Source organism: Meleagris gallopavo, chromosome 1, assembly GCF_000146605.3.
Source record: "Meleagris gallopavo isolate NT-WF06-2002-E0010 breed Aviagen turkey brand Nicholas breeding stock chromosome 1, Turkey_5.1, whole genome shotgun sequence".
NCBI classification, from domain to species: domain Eukaryota; kingdom Metazoa; phylum Chordata; class Aves; order Galliformes; family Phasianidae; genus Meleagris; species Meleagris gallopavo.
In genome coordinates, this window is record NC_015011.2 from 166,715,429 (window position 1) to 166,727,045 (window position 11,617).

General features: G+C 37.5%; 1 protein-coding gene across 3 annotated transcripts in view; it reads left to right on the forward strand.

Annotated features, from left to right (window-relative positions):
• GLRA2 (glycine receptor alpha 2) overlaps positions 1-11,617 on the forward strand; it is a 126,312-nt gene that overhangs the window by 24,896 nt on the left and 89,799 nt on the right. For all 3 annotated transcript variants that reach the window (XM_010728889.3, XM_010728890.3, XM_010728892.2), the window contains exon 4: positions 3,551-3,774. In XM_010728889.3, coding sequence (XP_010727191.1) covers positions 3,551-3,774 — 224 coding nt within the window. The remainder of the gene's footprint in view (positions 1-3,550; positions 3,775-11,617) is intronic.

The following is an 11,617-nucleotide window of genomic DNA, read 5'->3' on the forward strand; positions in this document are numbered from 1 at the left end:
CAAAACATTCAGATGTTCAGTGTCACTAATGACCAGGATATTTTAGCTATCAGCTGTAGGAGAGCAGTTGATAAGAGCAGTTCCTCCATTTATGAGCTAATGGTTAATTACAGAAATGACTAACTGTGGGGACATTATTATTGTGGTTACGCCATGTAATCAGTGACCGACTATGCAGCAGGTTTTCTGTTGGGATAAATGCATCAAACTCCATTTTAGGGAGAGCAGATCATAGCTGTGGCTGTATGGATAATATTCCCACTAGAAAACATACATTGCAAATCAATTTATTAGATCCCAATTTGAGCAAATGAGCAATCTGCGTACACAGTTTAAACTGCACAAAGGTCCCCCACTGAAGTCACTAGGGACACCCTACATACTCTGGTGTCTAGTTAAACAAGCTCTTTTCTGTTATGGCCTTGAAATAGATTATTATAATACTATGATTCAGATAGCATTCATATTTCGCACTTGGAGAGAAAATAGTTTCTCTGGACAGCCACTCCTATGTCTGCAAGACCAGCTAAGACTACTGTTAGCACCAGACATCTGACTTAACACCTGGGGTACTAACGTGATTGGAGGGAAGGATGGGAAGAAAGATAACACCGAAGAGGAGTAAGTCCAAAGCATGTTCGGAGTCAGAAAACAGCACAGAAAAGGGAGTGGGGCTCCCCAGCACCTCCTGTCAAAGTGGTGCCTGAGGCCAAAGGACCACAGAGCTTTGCTGAAGGCCTGGAGGGGGAACCTGGGGTCTGAGGAGCTGATATCCTTAACTTTGGCAGCCTAAGGAAAATAGAAAACATTTTTCTCTAGATTTCTGTAACAGAACTTAGTATGTGTGGACTGAGTCCCTAAATCTTCATATAAATCTAATAAAACTGCTCAGAAGAATATTTCTTCAGTGTATTAGCATCGCCCTGGTCTTATGGCTTAAGAACAGAGGAAAACTCTTTATCTGAGTTGCCTTGAGCTATCGCTGGCATCAGTACTGCAACTGAGATTGAAAATTCAGGTCCACGCTTCTCATTCAGAGCAGTGGTTCTGTCAGAAAGAATTTGCAGATCAGGTGTACATGTGGTAGTGCAGGAGTGCATTACTACAATCCTCCCACTCCTACCCTCAGGAACTCGCAAAACACACACCACAGGCTGCCTGAGCTCCATGTTGAGATATCATCCTCAGGAGAGTTTTTCTCTGGGAGATAGTTAAAGTGTTAGCACAGGAAAATTAAATTCAAAATTCTACACATGATTACATCTGACTGTGTAAATGAACGTCCCTCCCGGCTGCTTATTCCACAAGCAGAAGAGGAAAAATATAATTATGGCTTTATGATGTGAAAGTTATATTATACTTCCATTTTTTATTTCTTATTGACATAATTTTATATATACACATAAATAATCATATATTTATAGATAGTGAAGCCAGTCAGAGAGAAACAAAGATTTCAGTGCTGTTTTCTTTCTAACAGCACAGTCTGTAGTGAAAAAAACTTTTTGAAGTGTATCAGTGTGATGGCTCTAATATATTTATGAAGGTATATGCTGAAAAATATTGTATAATCCTATTGGCATTATTTATGCTTTTGGTATAATATATATCATTATATGTAAGCCCTTCTACAATAAAGATTTTCCAGACTCGCTTTTGTTTGCTAAATCACCAACTGCAGAAGTTCATGAAAGAATATTTATTTTTAGATATTTCTTTGCAATTTGTTGACTTGATTGATTTATGATTTCTGTGTCATGGGTGAAGAAATACCTCTGCTTTCCATGGATTTTGTTACGTATCTTATTTCAAATAAACATGAAAAAGTGTTACAGGACTAGTTATAATGATTACATAGTGTTATTTCATTCACTGATAATACTTATTGCCTTCTTTTAAGTAGAGAGAAAATAAAAAGTTCTCCTGTCTTATTAAACTGTCTTATGCAAACTTGTAAGACAGTTTCTAAGATCAGAAAACAAAGGAAAATATGCTCAGGGTTGGTGCATTCTTGCAAGATTTGATGATATTTTATAAGCTCAGTACGGCAAGTAACAACTTGATTTTAAACTATTATGAAACAAAACCATCATAAAGAGAACAATGGCTTGTGACAAATAGTTACAAGCTTTTGCAAGATCTTTAAAAAGCATGCCATTCTTAGGCTGCTATCTGTTCTGTCTTGCGCTGATTAGATATTTTGATTCACATCTACCCAAGAGCAAAATAGAAATAATAAAGAAGCAAGAGAATACGCATTACTAGTAAAATTGTGAAACATCATCCCATAGGTCTCAAAAACTGTATTAGTTTATATGTTAGAAATATTCTGCCAGTGAAGCAGCACACTTCATCTACCAACTGAATGGTGGGAACACCAAAAGCTGGTGGGGCTCATTCCACAACTCTAATCAGAGTGAGAATATTTGTTTACATTTCAAGAGTGATAAATTCTTTAGACTAATAAAGTTCAGTGCCCTATCTAAACCCATGTGAGCTCATACATTTTCCAAGTCAAAAGCATGGTTTTGCCATTTTAATGTACTGCAGCTACCCCCAAACAAATCCTAAATGTGAGGCTTTGTACAGTTGACGGAATTATTTGCTAATGTAAATTTTCAGGTAATATAATCCATATAAATATTATTAAATATTTTCCTTTTAGAGTAATAGTAGGTGCATTTTTAAGAGAGTATTTATAGAATATCTAACCATGGTAATTTAAGGCAAATATATGCTATAATTGCAGGAAAGATAGGAGAGATCATGTTCTTACTTGCTGACTTTGGAAATTCAGGATGAGGAGAATGGGCACTAGCAGTTTTACATTCCCTCCACTGGATTCTGGATTAGACCCTAAAAGCTCTTTTCACACACCCTTTTAATAGCCAGTTCTCAACATGGTGTTAATTCTGGTTCTAAATGAACCTCTATATAATTGCTGTCTTCCCAGTTGTGACTAACAGACCACTGAGCAGAAGAATGCAATTAGAACAATTTTAAGGGGATGCAGGAGGGAGAAGTAAATGAAAGAACATACAGAGAAAAGCATATGGTAGATGGAAAAAAGATAGAGAAAGTAAATAAGAAGTGCTGATTTAATTTCTTCTGTACAAATCTGGCTTCACTGAAATTAACAACTATTCATGAATACATTAGAAATAATTGATTTATGTATTGGAAATAATTTATTTAAATTAGCAGTTTTATAACAAATTTGTTGAAATTGTATGTAGCTAACCACAGTGCTTTTAAACCTTCAAAATATCACATTATAATCCCTAGTATTTGAGGGTTTTATTTAATATTGGAGGTTGCAGTTGATATTTTCTTCATAACTGAAGTAATTTTGATTTGGAAAATGTACCAGTTTGTTTGGTTCAGTATGATATTCAGACTGCTTTATTTTCAAATGACAACTCTTGCATCCAAAGAATAGCATAAATGTTTGCTGTAATGCTGAAATAAGTCTAAGAGCATAAAGAAAGCTAAAGTGGGCTTCCAGTTTTTCTGAGTGGCTCAATAACCTTTTTACATGGCATTTCTGTAGGACTACAGAGTGAACATTTTTTTGAGACAGCAGTGGAACGATTCACGCCTGGCTTACAGCGAATATCCTGATGATTCCCTGGATTTGGATCCCTCCATGCTGGACTCTATTTGGAAACCAGATTTATTCTTTGCCAATGAAAAGGGAGCAAACTTCCATGATGTCACAACAGATAATAAGCTGCTAAGGATTTCTAAGACTGGAAAAGTGTTGTACAGTATCAGGTAAACCAGTTAACTTTATTTTTCTGCTCTTCATCCCATTCCTTCCTCTTACTTCCTGTTTTTTTCTACATATAGCTAGGCTTGGAGAGCATAATTTACATATTTAATTTTTTATTGTCCCATGTGTACAACCAAAATGAGATTTAATCACATCAGGATAGAAGGAAAATTTGCCTACATTCCTTTGCTAAGCTTTTAGTTCTCACAAGATAGTAAGTTGCACAGCGGTACTTCCTAGCCTTGCTGGAAACTTAATGTTGTCTACTACTTTACTGATATGCCGCAGGAATTCCCATCAGCATTATTAGCTGAAGTCACTCCTCTTACAAAGAAAAAAAAACAACTCTTCCATAGTTTGTGAACTGCAATTGAAAAGTAAATGGGAATGTTATTTTAAGTGGCTACTAAAAACCTGAAGTAAAAATAGGCTTGAAACACAACAAATTTGACACACGAATCTCAGGGTAATTAGACATATCTGTTCACAGATAAAAGTAACTGGAATTGTGGAAAGCTTTTTTTATTGTTATTTTTTAATACTAAGTACACTGAAGTGTGTGTCATGTGACTGGATTTAGGCTGAATGGATAAACGCAGTTTGACAAAATACAACTGAATATTATCTGATGAAATGAGACATTGCAAAGGCATCAAGAACAGCAAATGTGCAATATTTGTTTAATATTCAGCTTACTGTGTGCTGTTAATTTAGTATAAAAAGTCAAGGTGAAAAACACTGCATTATTGCAACAGTTTAGAAAGATAATATTGTGTTCTGTGTTTTCCTAGGATACTTTGCAGTCAGTTTCCCGCATGGTGAAAAGTAAACATGGTAGTACCTGTTTAGCGGATCTGTTTATTGAATTTACTCACTAGTAAGGAAAATCAGCTCTTAAGACTGTAGTTTCTGATCAGGTATTCTTGTTCATGACCTGAATTTTCTCTGAGGAATTATTATTGATCCAGGTTAAGGACAACTGAGTCCTCTAGGATGCTAGATTAATAAACAGTAACATAACATTTCCTCCATTTACTTAATTCCTTTGGAAATTCCTTGATTTAGAACTTAACTATGTTTGGATGGATTAATCAGCATGGAACATAAGTGTTTACTGAGCAAGATTTCAAATTAACATACCTGAACAGTCTGAGAAAAATAGTAGCACAGAAGAATGAGACTAGCACTAGCAGAGTGATAAATATGCTGTCAGTTACAAATATTTCTTGTTTCACTCTGAGAAAGAAATGAATGCAACTGTTTGTTTGAATGACATCAGCCACCATCTTATTGGAGGCAACAGTGCAGCTGAGTGCTGCTCTGAATACAGATGGATAATTTCCCTGACATTTGTTCATGCAGGAAAAATAATATTTCAAGCTGTCATACCACATTTGTAAAATTCCCACTCCTAAATACAAATTTATGTGAAGTACAGTAAGCAATATTCCAATGAAGGACTAAGAAAGTCAGTTTTACCTGGTGCCTCTAACATGGCATATAATTTTGAGTAATATTTTACAGGGAAGAAAACTTTCTCCAGTACTGAACTTTGAAGTTAGAAGTAATTAGAAAAACATCTTCTCTATATGCTGTTTGTCAATTTCTTTTAGTTGTGTTATGCTGAAGCAAATAATATTTTATGATTTGTTTCAGTGCATTGAGGTTGGTAAAATGTTTCTATTTTCACTCACAAACCAACCGGACCTAGCCTGATGTAACGGTATTTAAATTTTAGCATTTAGCATCCTTCTACTGTTTAAAATGCTTTTAACACACATCTGGGAAGTAACATTGTGGTCTATTTTGTTTAATTTAATAAAAGCAAGTGCAAATTTGTCTCATATACGCGTAAACCACTGTCTCTACTAAATGAGTTTAGAACAACTCCCTGAAATAAATTGGTAAGAACTAAGGTGTGGGTATTATACAACAGCAGCATTCATGTTCCCTTTAGACTTCACCTGAAAGTGGAAATATGCTCTCTTAGAGACATGCGTGGCTTATGCTGCTAAATGCCATCCATGAGAAGCAAATCCTGCCCTTTCTGAAAAGAATTTGGACCTCATATAATCCTTATTTTACTAAAAAGGGACATTTGGTGCAGGATATATGTGCTCAGGTAATTTGTTGCAGGATCATGGAGGATTTAGGCCTGTGTTACCCCCACCACAGCACATTGCTCTTGGAATTATTTTATAGAATCAAGAATCATTGAAGTTGGAAAAGACCACTAAAATCATCTAGTCCAACTTTCAACCTATCACTACCATGCCCAATAACGCATGTTATTCATGTCACCTCATTATAAGCAAGAGTCAGTTTTCCTTTCTTTTAGTAAGGGATTATCCGTCTTGCATTCATTGGTGATGGTAGGCATGACATAGATTTCTGTCACTGTTTTCCACACAGTTGTTAGCTATCATGATCGTGCTTGCAGTCTACTAAATCTATTCTCTGGGAGTTGTTATGGAAAATAAAGCCAGAGAGGCAGATGTACTCACCTATGAATCATGTAAGTAAGTTTAGGATTCTAAACCTATTTTTAGGTATTTTCTGCAAGCACAGATGACAACTTTGGTATTTGTTTTAATTTCAGATATCATGGTATATACACTATATAAAGCCTGAGGCAAGACCGGTACGGAGAAAGAGCTTCTGAGCTTACAATACTTGGAAATGAGGGATATGAGGAACATGAAGGATTGTGGAGCTATAGTGATTTTCACACTTAAATCTTCACTATTTTGAAGAAAATTTGAAGTTTTAAGGTAGAAGATGACATTTTGCTCCAGACCTGGAAGCTAAATGGCACACAGCCCATCTCTTTAGAGAAAACTAGTCTAAGTCCTTGTGTACTGCAGAGCAGCCAAAAACCTCTGGGAGGGAATTCGCTATTGCTCAATATCACAGATATACACTTTTGTCCCTAGTGAGGTGACAACAGCTCTTAGAGGTGCATGCATTTTAGAAGTCAGCAGTTACAGTAAAGTTATATTCAGCAAGCAACTGCACTTCAGTCAAGATCAGTCTCAGTGGCACTCTTTGAGCTGCACAGCACTGTTAAATAACTATAGTTTTTGTTTTAAAGCTCTCCGCAGAGAGTGCTCAACAAGAGGGGTTCATTATAGCAGTGTTCAATATAATTGGCTTATGTTGTGTATATATTGTATGCTGAAAAACAATGAGACTAAATCTCAGCCCACACAATGTCACCCTCCAGATGCCTGTGACTCATCCCTCTGAGCTCACAACCCTTGAATGATCTCTGCATGGGCTGGATTTTGTAGAAGGACTACAAACTTGGAAAGAATGGCAGTGCTATGTGATGATACTGACAGTCTTGTTCCTGACACTCATATTCTGTATGACACCTGGATTTTGTATTGTGTATGCTGTTGAACTGATTTTTTGTTCCAGGGGCAAGGATCATATCTTCCCTGTCCCACTGTGGGCAGCTGGGACACCAGCAAAATGCTAAAGAACCTTATAGGAGGCTTTGCCTTCTCTTTGAGCCACACATTTGTGGTACCTGATTCCCACAAACTCATTTCAGGCTGCCAGAACATTAGCATCTGCTGAAAAGCTTATTTTAGCAAAGTGATGGAAAGTGGAAGGTGTTTTTTTTTCTGCTATACATTAATTGCCTCCCTCTCCTTGTAATATTTTCAGTGCATCTTAGTCATATGATCTTGATGCAGAAGGTAGTATAATTCTACTGTAGCACTGATTCATGGCATTGCACCTGCAATATGCTGGCCAGGAAGATAAAGAGGCTGGAACTTCTTTTTTTTTCTTTCTATCAGCTGCTCCACTAAGCAGCTTGTATTCCCAGTAGTCATATAAAAGAGAGGCTGTCCTCTGAAATGTAGGGCCACTCCATTTAGCCAGAAAGAGTTACAAAACAGATTACTTCACATTTTTAAAACACATTAAGAATTTAGAAAATGTTGCATAGTTTGACAAGAGAATCATGTGGAATTTTAGGGAGTTGATTTGAACAAATTCACAAATTATTTTTCTTCCTTATATTCCAAGAACAATTAAATATCTAGGAAGAAATTCCTCAAGTTTCTCAGAGTATCTTTTTTTTTTTTTTTTTTTTGGTCTTCACAGCATATTAAATTTTGCGGTAATTTAGGAAATTGCTTCTCTCTGTTTCAACTCTTGACCCAGATTTGGTAGTTAAATGTTATTATGGATGAAAACAGTATCTACCGGAGAGCAGCACTGTTTGGTTGAATACCATGAAACAGGAAATACAAGCTGTTGCATTGGTCTCTTTCTGCAGCTGTTGTGGAGATGATCACTGGACCTCCATATGACAACAAATAGATGAGGGGACGAGCTTCCACATCCAACAGCCCTCTCCTGCCTGAAAACAGTACATTTACTTGTAATACCGTCTCTTGTGCCATGTTACTCAAGTTACCAAAATTGAATCTTTGTTCTGTGCCAGTAGTGCCAATTGACAGAACACTGTGTCTAACCTCCTTAGATTCCCATTACTCTACATGCCATCTTAGGTTATATTAAAAGTTATGGTCACCATACCCCCTCATGTAAATCATCAGAAATAATATATAGCACTTGTATTGTTCAGCTTTTCTGAGCAAAAGTCCTGTGCTTTCCAGTCTTCCTTGTCAAGCTGTGCTCTTTGCCCTATAGGATGGAAGATTCTTTCCCTTCTCCTTTGGGAGGATCAAGTTGGGTATTAGGAAAAACTTCTTCACGGAAAGAGTGGTAAGGCATTGGAACAGGGAGGTGATGGAGATGTTCCTGGAGATGTTCAAGAAACATTTAGATGTTGTACTAAGGGACATAGATTAGTCAGGAAATATTGGTGGTTGTTGGACAGCTGGACTAGATGATCTAGGATGTCTTTTCCAATCTTGATGATTCTATGAAATGCAAAGCAAATTTAAAAGAAACATAAATAACACAGGTTTTCTCTTCACAATAGACTACTTGTGGGAAAGAAATTCCATAACATTCCTGAAAAAAATACATATATATCCATATCTTAGATTTATACCGATACCAAAAAATCTTTTGCCTTGTTACAGTAAATTCAGGCAAGGATCAGCTACAATAATTTCAGAGTATAACCCATATCAGCTACACAATAAGACACCTCCATTTACACCTAATGACACTTGTGTGAAAATCAACAACAGCGTGGCACAATCTAGTCTAGCAGAGTGGTAGAAAATGTCATGTTCTGCAGTTCTGCACATATCCTGTGCTTAACTTTGATGACTTCAGTTTTATTTGCAATCTAGTGTTGGTATTTAAGAGGATTTGGACTTTACTATCAGCATTGTCTTTCCATGTGACAGATTAGCAGAGAAGGAGAAGAGAGACTGTTACCATGATTGATATGTCTGTTTGCTAGGTAAGAACCCCTCTCCTGGCTCACATTCATATTTATTTTCTCAACTCTTATAAAATAGCACTGACAAAGGTGAGGCTTTTCTCTTGGAATTGAATCTTAATCAGCACAGGAACATTTTCATAGAACATTATTTATTATACCAATGGCAAAACAAGTCCATGCTCATTTTCCTAATCTTCTAAAAGCAAAAAGAAAGATACTTCATATGCATTAAAATAACTTTTCCACACTTAAGAAAATACGAGGACTGCTCCAAAAGTAATGTCTTCTGTTTCATTATGTTGGCCCACAGTGTCGGAGGCAGAAGTTGGTGGTATGGCAGTAGAGGTTGAATCTTCCTGCCAACATCCTGGTACATTTTGTTGCCATATGATAGATGGTAGCAGAGGGGCAATCAGTCTCCTCCATGAAGTAAAAACAGCACCCACTGACATTCACTGACACTTGCTGAATGTTTATAGAGACCAACCAGTGAATGTGAGCACAGTGAGGAGTGGGTGGTGCATTTCAGCTGTGGCAACAGCAACAGTGACTCACCTCCTCTAGTGCAGACTGTTACAAGCACAGCATTCAGGCTACTGTTTATCACTGGTGACAATGCTCATGGAGGTGACTGTGTTGAAAAATGGTGTTTTCTCTCTGAGAATTTGCTCTATCAAATAGTGTTATTGCACTCTTTTTAGCTGTTGTAATTTTCATGGAAATAAATAGGAGGCATTACTTTTGGAGTGATCTATGTGTATAAAAAAATGATATAATAATAAGCAATGCTGAACTACTAACTGAAATAGAGCACAAAAACAAAGAAGTTTTGGATTTGACTGCTATAATGTATATAGGTAGAGGCCTTGCAGACTTCTTATAACAAATAGTGCTAGTATCACTAGACTTTACTAAACTGTACCCTGGGACATAGTTACTTCCCGAATTGTAACTGCATGCTACATGAATACAGTGAGTTTGTCAAATTTGTCTTCCCATGGGCGCGATTACAATAATAACAATGGTTTCAGAGGCTAAAATAATGCAGCCTTTTATGGGAAAAGCAGCCATTCTTGTTACAGTTGAATTCTGCGTCCTTGAATTATTATTATCCACCTACTATTCACCCATCTTTTTTCTTCTTGCCCTTTTTTCTGCCTCTAATCCACCACCATATCCCTTCGGTTTGTGGTCTTTTAATTTAATGTGCTAAGATGCTTCTCATCCTTTGGGATCGTTTCCCAACAGCTTCTCGACTCTGCCCTCCCATCACCCATTCTTGTCTCTTACGTCCTCACAGCCTAGGTACAAATCCATACTGAGGATCTAGCTCTGTTTTTCCAATACCTTTAATTTTCTGTTGTGCCTAAAGTACTTGTTTGCATAACAAATAATAAAACCTCCTAAATAAATAATAAAGCCTAATGCAGGTATATTGTTATGCAACTAGCACAGCCATTGTCAAAACCCCATTGATGATCTTGCTTAAGGAAAGAATAATTTACATTTTAATGACATAAAATTAGTTGCATTTTCACTTCATCAGACATTTAAAGCAATGTAGGGATATGAACATTATACTTGAACATGCACTACCTCGCTAATTCCTCTAATGCTGTGCATGTCCCTAGCTGACATACAAAAACACTGGGTGTGAAGTAAATACAAACACAACAGAAGAGCTATTTAAACTGAAGGAAATCTGCCAGGACAACTGGCATCAACAAATAGCTCTACGTTGGTCATAAGGAAATTTAAACTGGAAGTTACAGTGTTTCCGCTCATCTATACTTTGAATTCCCAAACAATATTCCAAGAGAAATAGTGATGAGCATAGAGAGGAACAAGGTATCATTAAACAGAATCACAGAACACTATATCCCAAGTTGGAAGGGACCCACACGGGTCATTGAGTCCAACCCTTGGCTCCACACAGGAACACTTCAGCTCAAACGCTCCTTGAGCTGTGACAGGTTGAGGCCGTGCCCACAGCCCTGTGCATCCCATTCCATGCCCACCGCCCTGTGGTGCAGCCCCTTTCCCTGACCCCCAGCTGCCCCTCCCCCTCGACACAGCTCCATGCCGTTCCCTCGGGCCCTGTCGCTGTCACACAGAGCAGAGCTCAGCGCTGCCCCTCCGCTCCCTGTGAGGAGCTGCAGCCGCCATCAGGCCTCCCCTCAGCTCTGCGCTAAGCAAACGCAGGGACCTCAGCCGCTCCTCACACCTTGCCGTGAACAGTTTTAAAATGGATTAGATGAAACGACTATATGTGTTAATTATCAGATTTGATGGTCCAAGATGTATCTTCTACAGCCCTATATTCTTGCATCTCAAATGCACAGGGCTCAAATACACAAAGAGAAAGCTTTATTTTTCCAAGCTAAAGAAAGCGGGAAATGCTTTTGGAGAATAATCTATACGCGGACAGTTGTTCTTGGCTGACGGGATTAAAAAAAAAAAAAAAAAAA